This window comes from Solanum tuberosum, unplaced genomic scaffold, assembly GCF_000226075.1.
Source record: "Solanum tuberosum cultivar DM 1-3 516 R44 unplaced genomic scaffold, SolTub_3.0 scf00017, whole genome shotgun sequence".
In the NCBI taxonomy this organism is placed as follows: Eukaryota; Viridiplantae; Streptophyta; class Magnoliopsida; order Solanales; family Solanaceae; genus Solanum; species Solanum tuberosum.
The window spans coordinates 2,132,596-2,150,476 of NW_006238943.1; the positions used below are offsets into that span (position 1 = coordinate 2,132,596).

A 17,881-nucleotide genomic window follows, 5' to 3' on the forward strand; every position below is an offset into this window, starting at 1 on the left:
GGGGGGGGGATAGAGTCTCACATTGATTGGTAGTTTGTTTATATGGAAGTGCACAATCTTCCCCTCATGATGAGCTAGCTTTTGGGGGAATGGATGGTGATTAGGCTCAAGTGCCATATCTTTACAATAGTAAAAATGGAGTTTAAGGTTTCACCATATGTAATTGATTTACATACTAAGCTAACTTCAGCAGCTTCGTAGAGTAGAATTACTTTTGTTGTACAATGAAGTACAATGACTAGCTTTTATAGTTTTTCAATGTAGAATGCACGTTAAATGAGATATCATATTCCTTATTTACTGACTTCATTTAGACTATGAAATACTGCTTCTTAAGTCTTTTAGAGGGGTATATCTCTTCATCATCCGTCTATAATCTGATTAAGTATTTGGTAACAAATGCACAATTTTGGTTTCAGAAGGAATATAACTTATTTGTATGGTTACAGGTGGTTGTGGGGCCTGTGTTGTTCTGATCTCAAAGTATGATCCGAAGTTTAAAAAGGTGGAAGATTTTAGTGTAAGTTCGTGCCTTACACTTCTTTGTAGTTTAAACGGTTGTTCAATTACTACAAGTGAAGGCCTTGGGAACACCAGAGATGGATTTCACTCTATTCATGAAAGGTTTGCCGGTTTCTATGCTTCTCAATGCGGCTTTTGCACTCCTGGCCTGTGTATGTCACTTTTCTCAGCTCTCGTCAACACCGATAAAGGAAACAAACCCGATCCTCCACCAGGATTCTCTAAGCTAACTTCATCTGAAGCTGAAAATGCCATAGCGGGAAACCTTTGTCGGTGCACTGGCTACCGGCCCATTGCTGATGCCTGCAAGACTTTTGCTGCTGATATTGATATAGAGGATTTGGGGTTCAATTCTTTTTGGAAAAGGAGACTCCAAGGAAATGAAAGTAAGTAAAATTACCTCCCTATGATCCAACAGAATTTTAGTACATATCCTGAGTTCATGAAAAGTGAATCCACCACGAATTTGGACTCCTCAAAGTACCCTTGGTACAGTCCTGTTTCCATTAAGGAGCTATGGAGCTTGTTGAACTTCAATGTGACGCTAAATCATGCAAGCTTTAAACTCGTCGTTGGTAATACTGGCACAGGTTATTATAAGGAAACTCAGCGATATGATCATTATGTTGATCTCAGACACATTCCTGAACTCTCAATCATCAAAAGAGATCAGACAGGCATTGAAGTTGGAGCAACTGTGACTATCTCTAAATTCATTTCAGTCTTGCAAGAGGAAAGTAATATCAATTTGGGTTCATATGGGAAGTTGGTATCCCAAAAATTGGCTGACCACATGGAGAAGATTGCTTCACCATTTGTTAGAAACTCTGCTAGTGTGGGAGGAAATTTGGTTATGGCACAGAAGAATGGTTTTCCTTCTGATATCGCTACATTACTTCTCGGGCTTTCTGCTACTGTTAGCTTGATGACCAGTCATGGACCTGAAAACCTCACATGGGAGGAGTTATTATCAAGACCACCACTAGACTCAAAGACTGTGCTTCTAAGTGTTTGCATCCCATTTAAGAAAGATCGAAGTTCTCACCAAACTCATTCTAGATTTTTGTTTGAAACCTATCGAGCTGCTCCACGACCTCATGGGAATGCATTGGCATATGTAAATGCTGCGTTCCAGGCTGATGTTTCTCACAGCAAGAACGGCGTCCTGATAAACAATATCCATTTGGCGTTTGGTGCGTATGGCACAAAACATGCAAAAAGGGCTAAAAAGGTAGAAGAATGCCTATCCGGGAAAATGTTGAGTGTACATGTTTTGTATGAAGCACTTAAATTAGTCAAACTAGCGGTGGTACCGGAAGATGGCACTTTACACCCTGAGTACAGATCAAGCTTGGCCGTCAGTTATGTTTTTGAGTTTCTTTATCCCTTAACTGATGTTCATTCTTCTATTTCTGGTGGTTTACTTGATGGAATTAATGACATCACAGATGAGGAACTTTCGGAAAGTAGTAATAATGGTTGCATTAGTCAGGGGAAAAAACAAACACTACTATCTTCTTCTAAGCAGGTAGTGGAGTTTAGTACGGAGTACTCTCCAGTAGGTGAACCGTTGAAGAAGATCGGAGCTGCCATGCAAGCTGCTGGTTTGTTATCCCCTTTTAATATTTTATTTCATCTTGTGCATGTTAAGTCCAAAATCTCATACCAACTTTTCCTGTCCTTGACTGCTGGCTTTTTGACATTTAAATTTTAAGGCAGCTATGTTGTTCAGACACTTAAAAATGTTAGCATCCAACAGGGGTGGACAACATTTTTGAAGGGTCCAAGCAACATAGTTATATTGAAAATGTTATCTGGTATTTAAAGTGAAAATACACAACTAAAGTAATAGCAAGTACAGGAGGGAAAGTCTATAATAAGAGATATGAGATCGAGGAAATAGTTTACTCTGTCTTAGCTCTGGATAAAGCATTGCGTTAGGAATCATTCGACACCTCTGGTACAACTATAGGTACCATTCTTTGGGGTGTTAATACATATTTTTGCCGAACTTTGTAGTGTGTTTTGGATAAAACATTGTGTAAGGAGACGAAGCTTGAGATTCCGTTTTCAGGTGTTACCAATTGGTCATTCTTCTCCTTTTTTGTTGCCCTTGTTGTCATGTATTCCTCTTGCCATGTTTTTGTTCTTTTTTTAACACAAAATAGTTTATCTGCACACCAGTTTAACTATAACTTTGAGTCTGCAACATTCTGAACTTTAGGTGTGCTGGTTTACATAATATTTTTCAGGTGAAGCAGTTTATGTAGATGATATTCCTTCACCACCAAACTGCTTGAATGGAGCATTTATCTACAGTACAAAACCATTAGCTGGTGTCAAGGGAATCCAGCTTGAGCCTACTCATTTAACAGACACCACCATAATTACTTACAAAGATATCCCAACAGGAGGGGCAAATGCAGGAGCTGTTACACCGTTTGGCTCCGAGCCCTTATTTGCAGAAGATCTCTCCCGTTGTGCTGGCGACAGAATTGCATTTGTGGTGAGCACTTCAAGTTTCCTTCTTCTGAGATTGCTTTAATGAAATGTTAATTTCTCATGCACTAAGTCCATTGAAATTTTGAACTTTTTTCCTTATGTTGTTGAAACACCATAGGTTGCTGACAGTCAGAGATCTGCTGATGTGGCTGCAACAACAGCCATCATTGAATACGACACTACAACTGTAGATTCTCCCATTTTAACTGTTGAGGAAGCTGTTGAGAAAGCTAGCTTTATTCAAGTCCCTCCACCTTTTCAGCCTGCACAGATTGGCGATTTCTCAAAAGGAATGGCTGAAGCTGATCAAAAAATTCTCTCTGCTGAGGTACTTTTGTTTTATCTACTGTTCATATTTGTTTTTTGTTGCTCGGATTCTCCAAAATTATTGCCGTACCCATAGTGGATCCTCCAAAATGCACTATTGGATGATTCGGCACGCACCTGCTGGCATTTTTGAAGAGACTGAGAACATAGCATTGTTTCAAATGGTTTCCTAAATTTGATTCCTGTATGGTGATGTATGCTAAAGGTTCAAACATATTACTTATCATTTCTTTTAATAATCATTTTCCAGTTAAGATTGGGTTCCGAGTACCATTTTTATATGGAGACACAGACTGCCCTCGCAATTCCAGATGAAGACAACTGCATGGTTGTTTATACTTCAAGCCAGTGCCCTGAGAATGCACAGAGTGTGATTGCCAGTTGTCTTGGTGTTCCTGCACACAACATCCGCGTAATTACAAGAAGGCTTGGAGGTGCCTTTGGGGGCAAGTTTTCCAAAGCAATGCACGTGAGTATACGAAAAAGAAATAGTAATAATAACAATTCTCTGACACTGATGTTAAAGTTTATGAATAATTTTAGGTTTCCACGGCCTGTGCACTAGCAGCATACAAGTTAAGAAGACCTGTCAGGATATATGTCAACCGGAACAGTGACATGATAATGACAGGAGGACGACACCCAATGAAAGTAACATACAGTGTAGGATTCAAGTCTAGCGGAAAGATCACAGCATTACATCTTGATATATTGATAAATGCTGGGATCACAGATGATATGAGCCCCATCATACCATCATATCTGATGAATACACTAAAAAAATATAATTGGGGTGCCTTATCTTTTGATATACAAGTATGCAAGACAAATCTCACCAGCAAAACGATCATGCGGGGCCCTGGGGAGTTGCAAGGATCTTATATCGCCGAAGCTATAATAGAGCACGTCGCAAGTTTACTGTCGATTGAGGTGGACTCTGTCAGAAATGAGAATGTTCATACATTTGAAAGCCTTAACTTATTCTACGGTAACGTTGTAGCAGAAGGAGAATATACATTGCCTAGTATCATGGATAAGTTGGCAGTGTCGTCGAGCTTTTTCCAACGAAGCAAGATGATAGAACAGTTCAACCAGAAAAACACATGGAAGAAAAGGGGTATTTCTCGTGTGCCAGCTGTGTACAATGCTTCGCAACGACCAACACCAGGAAAAGTCAGTATTCTGCAAGATGGATCAATTGTTGTGGAGGTTGGAGGAGTTGAAGTTGGCCAAGGGCTATGGACAAAGGTTAGACAGATGACTGCCTATGCTCTCAGTTCAATCGAAAGTAGTTGGGCCGAAGACCTTGTGGAGAAAGTACGAGTCATACAAGCAGACACCTTAAGTGTAGTGCAAGGTGGGTTAACGGCTGGAAGCACTACATCGGAATCAAGCTGTGCAGCTGTTAAACTTTGCTGTAATATCTTGGTTGAAAGACTGACCCCTCTGAAGAAACAGTTGCAGGAAAAAAATGGTTCTGTTGATTGGCCAACACTGATTCGCCAGGTTTGTTTTCAACATTTCAACACTGCAAGTCACACTTCTCACAATCAGTACTTTTGGTTTTTGAAATCACTGTGAACTTGTATTCTTAAGATGTTCTCGTTGCAAGAGACGCCTTATCATCAATGATTACCTTGTTCTTATAAACATTTCGCCATATCCAAACAGAACTCGTGATGCCAAAGATGCTAAATTTGAATTAGTCAGAAGATAAAATACTCTGAAGTCCTATTTGAAATCATTTTTCTTCTTTTGCAGGCACAAACACAATCAATAAACTTAGCAGCAAATTCTTATTATGTGCCAGAATTCTCGAGGTATTTGACCTTCGGCGCTGCTGTCAGTGAGGTAAACTTGTTGCTCCTATCAGTTTTTCTTGTTCCCTGCCTCAGTCTGCTACTTTAAAGCAGATTCCCCTTTCAATACGTAGAGAAGATCACCAAATTTTGCTGAATTTATTCCAAGAGCTTAGTTCGAATCAGTATATCGGAATATCAATACAGATCCGATCAAGCTCTCTTATTGAGAATGCTCGTATATTATGCCTTGAAGAGGACTCGAACCTCCACCCTCTTAAGCATGAGATTTTGAGTCTTGTGTGTATCATTTCACCACCAAGAAATCTTGACAGTGAATCGTATGCAATGACTATCAATTTTCAATATATGAATACACAACACTCGTCAGGGAACTCCGGTTGTGGATCATTTTGCAGCCAATATATCTTCATATGGATAACTAACAATAGAACTCTTTTTGCAGGTGGAGATAGATGTTCTGACTGGAGAGACTACCATTTTGCAGTCAGATATTATTTACGACTGCGGACAGAGCTTGAATGCAGCTGTTGATTTGGGACAGGTTCTTCCCTTCATCATAGATTCTAGATTTTGTAACTAGAATTCACTTATACGGTTAAGAGATGCATCATGCACTTGAACCGTTATTCAAACTTCAGAACTATCTGATTCTTGATCCCAAGATTGTTCATAATTGTGGTGATTGTTTTTCTTTTCCTTGCTACAGATTGAAGGTGCTTTTGTACAAGGAATCGGATTTTTCATGAACGAAGAATATCTTACAAATGAAGATGGGTTAATGGTCTCAAATAGCACTTGGACATACAGCATCCCAACTATTGACACCATACCCCAGAATTTCAATGTTCATCTCGTAAACAGTGGACATCACGAACAACGTGTTCTTTCGTCCAAAAGTATAACTCTTTTCTTCATTTCCTTTAGCTTTACCATGTGTCATATGAGTTCTCCATGTTCTTGAGTTCACAGGAACGCAATAACTTTTGTCCAGACTTTGTATAGATATATTGAAAAATCCACTAAATATCTATAAATACTTGTTAGTGAGCTATGTTATTATTGTATACTGACTTGAGCTCAATGCAGGAACGTATAAACTTCAAATTCTGAATTTGCTTCAGTTCATACAAACCGTTGAATCTTATTATAATTAACTTTTTTTGCAGCATCTGGTGAACCACCGTTGTTTCTGGCAGCTTCGGTCCATTGTGCAACAAGAGCAGCCATTAAAGCAGCACATGAACAGCTCAAACGTTGGGACAAGCTCGACGAGTCTGTTTCAGAATTCTATCTAGATGTCCCTGCAATATTACCAGTTGTGAAGACACAATGTGGCCTGGATTATGCAGAGAAGTTCGTAGAAACTTTGCTGGCTCGGAAATCAACGTGCTTCAAATGATACTAAACTATCTAGAATGTTGTCGCACATGTGTTGATTCCTCCAAAAATACACATTACTTTTTGAGGATCTGACATGCCCCCGGAGGCATTTTCAAAGAGTCATGATCATGTCTACTACATCTTTAATATTCACCAAATTTCAAGTACATGACTAAAGAGCTATATATGGTCTTAGTTATATAATAAGGTGATTTATTTCTTCTAAAATATTGATATATGATCATTGTAAATATTTCATAACATTTCTGTTGCTATAATAATAAATGATCATTTTATTTTCTGAGCATTTTTTGAAACTTTGATCGAAGCTTTTTTATTGCCTAGAAATCGAAAAAGAATAAAAAGAAAATCAACTAAATCATGTTAACAATGGAAACATGGTTCGCATGTAGATAAAAGTTATGTTGTTTGGATTCTTCAAAAAATATGAGTGTATGTCGGATCCTTCAAAGGCAACACATTCTTGAAAGGTTCCAACGTGAATGAGACAATATTTTTGAAGGATTCAAGCGACAATACTACTAGCTTAACCACATGCACGTGTGTTACACGTGTATGTCAAGTTATGTCATATAATTTTTTTAAATATAATTCATATTATTAAAACAAAATTTCGAGTAAACAATTACGCATAAAATGAAGAATAAATTACCAGTACATATACCTTCGTTGTCTTTGAAACAAACAGTACTTAGAAATTAGAATGCACATTATACTAGAAAAATTATTTGATGTCCATTTAAATATATTGGAGCTTCATGAGAAGTTTTTATAAATGAAATTTGCCAAAATTTGTTATTGGAAAATTAATAATAGCAAATCGAATTAAATGAAATATGCCTACATTTGTTGTTCCGACAATAAACTTGAACATTGAATGAAAAATAAGAAAATAAAAACTTTATCGCTCAAAATAAATTTTCTAATTATTTCAAATCAGTCTGACCTCAAGATAGATATGAAACTCCGAATGAAAACCAACAAAAAGAAGTATTCTAGTTCATAATAATAGGGATATATAGCATCATAATCATATGTCTACCCGTACATCTTTAATACTCACCAAATTTGAAAATAATACTTATATAGGTCAAGTCACTCAAGTACATGACTAAAGAACTATATTATACAACTTATCTTATAATAAGATGATTTATTCTTCTATAATATTAAACTTTGTTAGAAATTTTCCCAACAAGACTCTGAAGTATCTCCTTTGTAATGGCTTCTCATAGCATTCATCAAGCCCAACTTCCATAAATTTTTTGCGATATTCTTCACTATCATCTAGAGTTGTTATTCCCACAATCATCGTTGTAATCCCCATTGATCAAAGCTTTTTTGTTGCCTAGTAATCGAAAAAAAAAACTTTCAATAAAATAAAAACACATTTCACACATAGATAAACGTTATATTGTTTAGATTTTTTCAGAAAATATGCACGTGTGTTACACATGTATATCGAGTCATGTCATATCATTAAAACAAACATTTGAGTAAATCATTAGACATAAAATTAAGATTAAATTGTAATTAGTTAGGAATTAATTACCTCGATACCATCCATAATAGGCATAGTTGAGCTCTTTAGGATATGCAAGAAAATGTTGAATGTTATGTTGTATTATTATCATACTAGGTAAATTATCCGTGCTTCGCACAGGATTGAACTATTTTATTAAGCTTACATATGATCATTCGGTAATATTCGTATTTTCGATACATACACTACATTGTCAAGAACATTTTATCTTAAGGCAAAGCGTTCCTCTGAAATCTTAAACTGCTATATTCTTTTAATTTTTGTTTTTGTTATAAAAAAATTATGAGTCATAGAGAGATTTTACGTATAAGAAAGAAGGCTAAGAAAATATCCATGGAAATAGTTTGTCAAAAATAATGAAAATTTCTAAATTCCAAGAAGTTATAAAGAACAACATTAGACATTAAAGAAGAGATCAAAAAGCCTCGAACAACAACACTCCCAAGTAAAGTGGAACATCGCGTCCATACAAGAACCTAATTAACTTAATTCAAATAGAGGACCTTCGACTCCTTTCTTATGAACCTCCATCAATCTCTTCTTTTTTATTATAGTATGTCGTATCATGTATATGTTAAAAATGACCCTAAAATTGTTAGTATCATAAATGTTTTTCCTCATTGTCTCAGTCATTACTTTTTCTTAGGTTTCATATCACCGGCCCCAACTTATTTGGAATTGAACCATAGTAATTGTTATGGTTATAGTATGCAGTTACAATGAATTAATGCAATTATCAACCAAGCAGTAGGTGTCATCTGAATGTAACTACTCACAACTGGATATTCTAAACCAAAATTTTGACACATAACATATTAAAAATCTCACAGCATAATTTTGTGAGCACTTGAACTCACAAATATCCAGAAATAATAATAAAGACGACCTTACTTTCCTAACAATCAAGAAGAAAAAGGCATGTTGCTTAACATATTTTTCAAAAAGATAGTCGGTCGGACTGTATCCAAGTTTACAGTTCACAAATTTAATTGAAAGAGTTAAAAAAAAGTCACAAAAATAGCAAAAAGAAATTGCAATAGATACATGAATCACTATGACTTACAGTAAAAGATTAAGTTTCATGAAATAGGAGGAAGAAGACTTTGAGGAATGAAACACACTTCATAAGAAGTTTAATTAATGTATTTGAATTCAACTCCCCTATAGCGAAAAAAACTGTACAAATAACAGTGGAAGAAATAAAAGTTTTGTTTACTAAAGAACCAAATGTACTGAATTCAACCATTTTAGCAACGTTATGAGTTGTGGATTGAGAGGTGCAAGAGTAGTAATGTGGCATTGCAATTCAAATCAATTTTGTTTGTTCATATGAAGAAACCTATAGAAAGGGACAAAAGAGAAGTTCTTTTCTCTAAAAAAAAAATTCAATCATCCTTGCTGAAATTTTTAACAAAGTTAAAAAAAGTCACCAAAATAGCAAAAAGAAATTGCTATAGTTACATGAATCACTATGAATTATAGTAAAGTTAAAGCTTCATGAAATAGGAAGAAGAAAACTTTGAGGAATGAAACAAACTTCATAAGAAACTTAATTAATGTATTTGAATTCGACTACCTTATAGCCCAAAAAAAACCTACAAATAATAGTGGAAGGAAATTCCTCTATTTATAGACAACAAAAGATAGTGTGAACAAATGCTTATTGTGCCTTATCGAAAAGATCACAACTCTTAGGAAAAGGCACAACTCTTTGGAAAGGTCACAACCTTTCATAAAAGTCACAATTTTTCATAAATGTCACAACTCTTCATAAAAGTCACAAATTTTCATAAAAGTTACAACTTTTCATAAAAGTCAAAACTTTTCATAAAGTCACAACTTTTCATAAATGTCGCAACTTTTCATGAAAGGAGAAGGCTAGTTTTGGAAATAAATAAATTAAAAGGGAATTCTTGTTTGTGGTGGCGCACGTAGGCGGGCCTAGGGTTCTCTTATATATATATATGATTGTTTGTTGGCTATTTTGAGATAATAAAAGTTTAGTTATTTGGGGACACCCAAATACAATTTCAAGACACTCGCCCGGATGGTTCTTACCACACTTTGGACAAGTTGGATAGGTTCTGGTGCCTAAAACACTACCTTGAATCTTAGAGCCTGATGCTCCACCTTTTTTATCATTCTGGAACTTGGAGGATGGAACACTGGCTGATGAAAGTGCTGGGGTTGAAGACTTTTGCTGATACTGGGAGCGATTTCCACCACCTGATTTCTGTTGAGAATAGTCATAGTTGTCTGTCCTTGCTTTCTTATTCTCCTTAGCCTGCTCCCTAAGCTTATCACCCTCCACCTGCTAAGCATGAGTCATGAGCCTAGAGATGTTCATATCTTCAAGTAACATGGCATTCCTACACTCTGTTTTCACCAAGTCTGACACTCTATATAGAAACTTATTCATCTGATCCCTGGAGTCAGCAATCATGTGAGGAGCATACCTGGAGAGTTGGATGAACTTGAGTCCATACTCTTGGAATGTCATGTTACCTTGCCTCAAGTTCATAAACTCCTAGGCTTTCGCTTCCTTTAGCTCTCTTGGGAAGAACCTGTCCAGAAAGGTTTCACTGAAGTAAGCCCAAGTGATAGCAGTTGCATCTTCACCCCTGTTCTCTTTCCACTGAGTATACCAAAGATGAGCCACATCCTTGAGTTGGTACGATGCTAACTCAACCCGATCATTCCCAGTTACTTGCATCACTTCAAAGATTTTCTTGACCTAATTAATGAAGTTTTGATGATCCTCACCAACCTGCGATCCTAAGAACTCTGGCGGATTCATCCTAACAAAATCCTGCACTCTAGCTGCAGCTGATCCAACATTTGCATTTGCCTGACCTGGAACCCGCTGATTGTTCTGATTGGCCACACTCTGAGCTAATATCTGAATGGCATTTCGGAACTCTGCATTCGAAACTTCTTGATCTGGTACTGGAGGAGCTGCATTTGCATTCCTAGCATTCGCATTCCGGTGTTAGCTCTACGAGGAGGCATGATCTGAAACCTAGAACGTCGAGTTAGAATGGAATTAGATCATACCTAACGCATGATAAGAGTAACAAGAAAATGGAGATTTTTCCTTAAACACTTTGTAGCCTCCCTCTCATTAGATGTGGTGCACACTACACACCCATGAAAATGACTCTACCTAGTGCGGCCTTTCAGACATCCTAGGACACTTAAACTTAGTGCTCTGATACCAAGTTTGTCACCCCCGAGCTACCCCCTGGACGCGGACACGGGACCTAGGATCACAAGTGACCCCAAGCTAACACTGCTGGCATGACATGAGCATACTAAAAATAATAATAACTGATGCGGAATATAATTATAAGCAAATCTGAAATAATAGGGATCACCCATATACTAAAACTGAATATATCAAATCTGAGAGTTTAATATAAAAGAAATATCAAACTCAAATACTAAGCTGAATCTAACTATGTCTGAAAATAACCTCTAACTGCCTAGAAGTGTTGGGACATGCCCCAGCTAAATCTAGCAAAACTGAAACTAAAGATTGAAAACTGAAAGATAACACGACTATTATCCTTGAAGAATAAGGACTCACCACTGATGTTGTTGAACTGGAGATCGGAAATCGATCTAAGCGCGATCTGGATGCTGAGGATCTGGACCTACATCACGAGAAGATGTAGCGCAGAGTGTGCGTCAGTACTTAAAAGGTACTGAGCATACAGGATAGAGTAAAACTGAAATAAACATATAACTAAACGAGCAATAAAGCAATAGTATAATCTGAACATGATATAGATATTGAATACTGAGCTAACCGAATGCAATGACCAATTTATAACATGCTAAGACTGAATACTGACTGTACTGAAATATGGTCAATGCAATGAAATCTGACTGAACTGTGGGAGCTACTAATAACCGACAATAAAACCACATGAGCTAAATGTGGAGTCCGATGTATACGCCCCATCGAGAGGACCCAATACACCTGGCCAAAGGTGTCGAGGCATGCTGGTATGATCACTAAAATGATGCCCACAGAGGGACTTACAACCTAGTGGCTCGTAGTTTTGGGACTATATGGGTAGCTTACCCTAGTCCAATTCGATATTATGCTACTCCCAATAGATTTAATGATTAACACATTATGACTGATTTATTGTGATATACTGGATAGCTCAAAACTGACATGCAACTAAGAATGCACATTAATAAACTGATAATGACACATTCAAAAATTGAGCATGTATATCTGAAATATCTGGCTAGCATGTGCAATTCAAGAACTAAAGAACTACATAGCTAGGGCTCTGAAATTCATGCAATAATCTAAATAATAACATGATAATCTGATTTGGAACATTTAGATAATTAATTCATGATAATCTGCTGAAGTTATAGAAAACCCTATGTCTAGTCATAATAAGTGAATCAAGAATCTGATAGAAAACTAGGGACCTAATGGGAGAAAGGAACCCACTAGTGAAATCCCACATACTTAGCGACGAATTTCAGGGAGAAATCTTTCGATTTTAGGGCTGGAACTGATGGAACCTTGTTGCGTTCTTGAAGTAGGGTTCTTGACCTCTCTTCTCTTCTTACGCTCTAATTTTTTCTAAGTTTTGATGAATGATGTGACTTAGGTAAGTTCTAGTTATGTTTCTAGGCTTAAACTGACTAAACCTCAAAATTTAGAGTCTAAACGATGTAGTTTAGGGGTCCAACGAAATAAGAAAAGACCAAAAGACTCCTGACTTAACTGATGTCGGGGTCACCAACAGACCGTCGATCGACTAACGGTCCGTGCTGGTCAACCGGGACTGAAGCTGGGCTTTTGGGACTTCGATCCAAGGACACAAACCACAGTCTGTGACCTGACCTACGAACCGTAGGTCCGGCCGTGGGTCCACATTTGGCCAAATTTTTGGGCTGAGTTATGGGGGAGGTTGCTGACACGAAGCGCAGACCTGCAGGACGAACAGTGCGTCCTCCTACGGTCCGTGGATGGTGCCTGTGGGTGCCACCTACAACACCAGAAATCTGCAATCTGGTCTGTTTTAGGATACGGGGTGTTACAGATAAAAAATATGCATGAAGAATATCTCACCAACGAAGACGGATTAATGGTATCAAATAGCACTTAGAAATACAAGATCCCGACAATTGACACTATACCTGAGAATTTCAATGTTCATGTGCTAAACAGTGGACATCATGAAAAACGTGTTCTCTCGTCTAAAGGTATTATTCTGTCAAACACTTTATTTGCTTATAACTATGAACATCATCAAAATCGTACAAAGAAATATGTAATCGAATGCAAGTCAATATCTTATTCCAACATTAGGTAAGCATGATGTCTATATACAGTTTGTAACTCTCCCCCTCGAATTGGAGCATAGATATTAATCATACGTCCACATGAGGAACCAGTTGAGTACGACTGCGTCTAGTTGGCAACTTTCCAGTTTCTAAAAGTAGATCAAGAATATACTTTTTGTGAGACAGAAGAACTCCCTTCATGCTTTCAACTAGACAAAGTCCAATGTCATCAACATATCCAATGTTTGTTGAATCTTAACTTGATTACTCTTTTTGCCGCATCTGGTGAACCGCCGCTGCTTCTGGCAGCTTCAGTCCACTGTGCAAAAAGAGCAGCTGTTAAAGCAGCACGCGAACAGCTCAAACTATGGGGCAAGCTTAACGGGTCTGTTTCAGAATTCTATTTGGACATCCCCACCATAATACCCGTTGTGAAGACACAGTGTGGCCTGGATTATGTGGAAAAATACTTGGAAAGTATGTTGGCTCAGAAATCTAACTAAAAGTGCTTCAACATGCGTCTCGAGTTATACTAAACTATATTGCTCAGACTCTCACAACTGTTTGCCTCAGCCGTGTCGGTTCCTCAAAAAATGCACTATTTAAGGACGAGCCGACAGGCTCTTGGGGGTATTTTTAAAAAGTCCGAGCAACATAGATACTAAATACTTGTTTTTATGTATATCCTCTGTTAGTGAAAGATTACAAGATAATAAAATTGCAAGATTACAATTGAAAATAAAATAAAGAAACATAAATTTCTTCAGGCTGAGGCGCGGATATCTCACTCTCTTTTAAGGAGATTCAAGCCCACTGCAACAAATGTTTTTCACCGGTCTAGCAGTAGTCCTCTTGACTTGTCCCCTCAAGGATACAACAGCCTTCACAAGTATAACTCAACAACTCTGGACAAGAGTTGAGTTCAAAGCTCCACAAAAAAGAACACCTCCTTTCAACTAATAAGAACTCTCTTCTTTGACAAACTTTATGCACTCTATAATTTCTTGTGTGTCTCAACCAAATGAAGACCACCACTATTTATACTAGAAGAAGTCTTCCTAGCAATGAATAGGAAGATAATGGGGTAGTAAATAGTGAAGATAATGACCTTAGGAATTACATATGTTACGAGGTATAATGGAGAAATAAAGAATGAAAATAAAGGGACACTTAAGCCACCAACGGCTTGGGAGTTGCTGCATGCACCAAGAAAATTGTAACACATACACTAACTCCATTTGGAGTAATGCTGAATAGTAATGCAGCAATAATTATTTTCAACGGCAACAATCAACGGCCAATTCATCCATCATTATGTAACATATATGAGAAGTGCACCAACGGCCATAAACCAACAGGTATGTGGCCATGTAAAAAATGTGAATTCTTAAACTATTAAAATGCCCCACTAACATCCTCATAAAGAATTTGAACTGTTCTGTTTAATAGAAAATGTGTGATTTAAAGTTTATTTGTTATTCTGTCTATATCAACCTCAGTGTAAATTTAGATTGTATTGCAATAGAATGATAGTACTCTCTCCGTCTCAATTTATACGAGCAGTTTGACTTGATACGGTGTTCAAGAAAAAAAGAAAGACTTGAAACTCGTGATTTAAAATAAATTATAGATATTTATATAACTATAAATCATTTCATTACAGGTAAAATATGTATTTTAAAGTTAAATTGCTACTAAACATAAAAATACGTCTTTTTTTCGGACGGAAATTAAAAACAAAATGAGTAATTTAAAAATTAGGACAGTATTAGTTGAATTATAGATGATTAGTAGAGAAATTAAGATGATTGAGTGAATTAGAAGCTATATTTGAAGGTAGCTTTAGTGATAAATAAATAAATCTCTTTGAAAAAAGGAAGAGATTTATTTTGTCTTTTTTAAAAAATTTAAAATATTCATCCCATTCCCACGTGTTTTTTACTGAATATAATTTCAGTCCAATAATTGAGCTTATTATGACCACAACCAATTCCATGAGCTGTAGTATTCAATGAAATTTCACATGTTTAGAAGGTGTGGTGGGTGAGATTTGATTTTTTTATTAGATATTTAGATGTTTTGAATTTAAAATTCAAAAATTGAGAATTTTTTGATAGGAAGTATTATTTTTTTCACTATGGACGTAATGATAATCTAAATTAGTTGGACCACAGGACCTGTGACAAAGAGGTATAGTGGACGGAATGTGATCCCTCCACTTTTAAATTCTGTCGGTTGGAGTGATTAGTAGGATATAAGATTTATGTAGAGTGACTTTATTAATCGAAAAATAAGTTAAAGTAATATTTATTTTTATACGTAAAAGTCAAAGGAAAGTATATAAGAAGTAAAAAAAACTTAAATTGAAATGATTTGAAATGTCTTATTAAATAAACAATTGGAAATTGAAATGGAAGATCATTGAATAAGCAATGGAAGATAAAAATATTCAAATGAATTGAAAAGATTGAACTAAATAAAATACAATCATTTCACTTCTTCTTTTTTTTCTAATTGAAATTTTCATTTGTTATGTTTACATAAATTGTATAATTACACCTTTGCATTTAAATGTTCTTAATATAATGATTTTAAAGAACAAAATAGCCATTTAATTTTTGAAAGCAATTAGAAGGTACGGAAGTGGGGGATAGGGGTGTGTGCCCTACATAAAAGGACACAACCTATATGAAATATTCATAAGTCTTTTATTTCGATTCTCACCATATAATAAGACAAGTTAAGATCCACTCTAAATATATATTGAATATCTTCCGAACACACAATGCATATCTTCCGAGTAATATAATTGTGACATGAGTGGTTCAAAATGATTGAATCTTTTTCTCTATTATCCCTATTAAAACTTGGAAATATTTTCTTTTAAAATAAGGGATAAGGGTCTGAAAAATATCCCAATTTTGGTCGGATTTGCTGTTGCGATACTAAACTTTCATGAGGACCTATTACCTCCCTAGATTATTTAATACCGTATTTTAAACATATATATTTTCCCACGTGGACATAAAAAATAATGCAAAATTGTAAATTGTAATGTGTCCACGTGGGCACATATATACCTTTAAAATATACTATTAAATAGTTCAGGGGGTAAAAAATACAGTATTAAATAGTCTAGGGAGGTAATAGTTCTTTATGAAAGTTTGGTATCGCAACATCAAATTTGACCAAAGTTAGGATATTTTTCAGACCTTTATCCCTTAAAATAATCATCACATTTTACATAACTGTGAGCCTCATTTTCCCTTTATAATGTAGCATAAAGTTATTTGTGTTAAAAGTCAAGTTGGAGGTTACTGTATTAATGGAGGAAACACAGAAAAAGGGGAATTTGGTGTTTGCAGTTAATGGAGAGAGGTTTGAGCTGCCATCTGTGGATCCTTCAACAACTTTGCTTGAGTTCTTGCGCTCTGAGACTTGTTTCAAGAGTCCTAAACTTGGTTGTGGTGAAGGTAATGCTCTTTCTTTTCTTTTTGAACAACTGTGGTGTCCAAGCCCGAAAAGTTTTATCATGGTAAAGGCCTAACCAACAAAAGTTGTGTGAGGCTTCATTAACTTTTTGACAAAAGTTATACCAATGTTGAAAAGAAATAAAGATTAATTTTTCAGATCTTGATTTTCCCTCTAAAGTTAGCCATCTTTAACTTAAATAAATCATTATTTTAAAAAATTAACAAAAAAGTAAAATATTTTTTTAAAATAAAATAAATTAAACATATTCCACAAAATTTTAAGTACTATTTTATCAAAAAAAAATTAAAAGTAGAAAAGTAATTGCAATGAAAACAAAAATACAAATTATATTACGTAGAAAAGATACCATATCAAAATAAATTTGTCAAACTAACATATAACTACGTAACATATTCAATATAATCTCAAAATATTAAAACAAAGAAGAAGTAAACCCACGTTTTAATTTCTCTTGCATTTTTTATATATGTTCAACTTAATTTATTGTGTAAATATAATTTCTCTCTCTTGTTAGTGCTAGCATTATATCTTTAAAGTAGATAAATGGTCCATTTATCCATGTGTCAAAAAGTTAATGGAGCCTCACCCACCTTTTGTTGGTTGTGCCTCTACCATGTTAAAAATTTTCCCCATATGTGCATCTCGACTAATCTCAGGGGTACCTTGTTATCTCCCACCAACACAACTAGGGGTGGCAGAATGGATAATTAATATGGGTATCCGTTCATATTTACTCATTTTAAATGGGTTGGATATCCAACTCATTTAAAAATGAATAAAAATGAATAATATCCATATTATCCATTTAAAAGTGGTAGTTAAAAGATAAAATGAATAAAAGATGTGCATTCACACAAACAAACAAAAAAGTGATAAAAGGTGGGGTAGTAAGAAAGTCTTTTTTTTTTTTTTAAATGAAACTTGTTTTTACATTTGTTTTGGGATAGGGGGG

The 17,881-nt window shown here is 35.7% G+C and overlaps 3 protein-coding genes and 1 pseudogene across 3 annotated transcripts in view; all 4 read left to right on the top strand.

The window, feature by feature from the left end:
* LOC107057837 (probable aldehyde oxidase 4) overlaps positions 1-916 on the top strand; it is a 4,108-nt gene extending 3,192 nt beyond the window's left edge. The window contains exon 3 of the mRNA XM_015302872.1: positions 450-916. Within this exon, the coding sequence (XP_015158358.1) occupies positions 450-916 (467 nt within the window). The remainder of the gene's footprint in view (positions 1-449) is intronic.
* Positions 916-6,859, top strand: LOC102598892 (indole-3-acetaldehyde oxidase-like). Its single transcript, XM_015302869.1, has 9 exons — positions 916-2,126; positions 2,775-3,028; positions 3,143-3,352; positions 3,602-3,820; positions 3,895-4,857; positions 5,113-5,202; positions 5,617-5,715; positions 5,881-6,070; positions 6,341-6,859. Exons 1-9 carry the CDS (start codon positions 929-931, stop codon positions 6,571-6,573), a joined length of 3,456 nt encoding a protein of 1,151 aa, XP_015158355.1. The 5' UTR covers positions 916-928; the 3' UTR covers positions 6,574-6,859.
* A 6,376-nt stretch (positions 6,860-13,235) lies between these two features.
* LOC102599215 (indole-3-acetaldehyde oxidase-like) lies at positions 13,236-14,031 on the top strand (annotated as a pseudogene).
* Positions 14,032-16,673: 2,642 nt separating this feature from the next.
* The window catches only part of LOC102599541 (abscisic-aldehyde oxidase-like), a 13,460-nt gene continuing 12,252 nt past the window's right edge, over positions 16,674-17,881 (top strand). Inside the window, exon 1 of the mRNA XM_006340234.2 lies at positions 16,674-16,907. Within this exon, the coding sequence (XP_006340296.1) occupies positions 16,760-16,907 (148 nt within the window). The 5' untranslated portion in view covers positions 16,674-16,759. The remainder of the gene's footprint in view (positions 16,908-17,881) is intronic.

Coding starts and splice junctions, on each gene's coding strand:
- LOC102598892 (XM_015302869.1), top strand. CDS start 929: ATGATCCAACAGAATTTTAGTACATATCCTGAGTTCATGAAAAGTGAA. Junction 3,029..3,142: donor GCGACAGAATTGCATTTGTG/GTGAGCACTTCA, acceptor GAAACACCATAG/GTTGCTGACAGTCAGAGATC. Junction 3,353..3,601: donor AAAAAATTCTCTCTGCTGAG/GTACTTTTGTTT, acceptor ATCATTTTCCAG/TTAAGATTGGGTTCCGAGTA.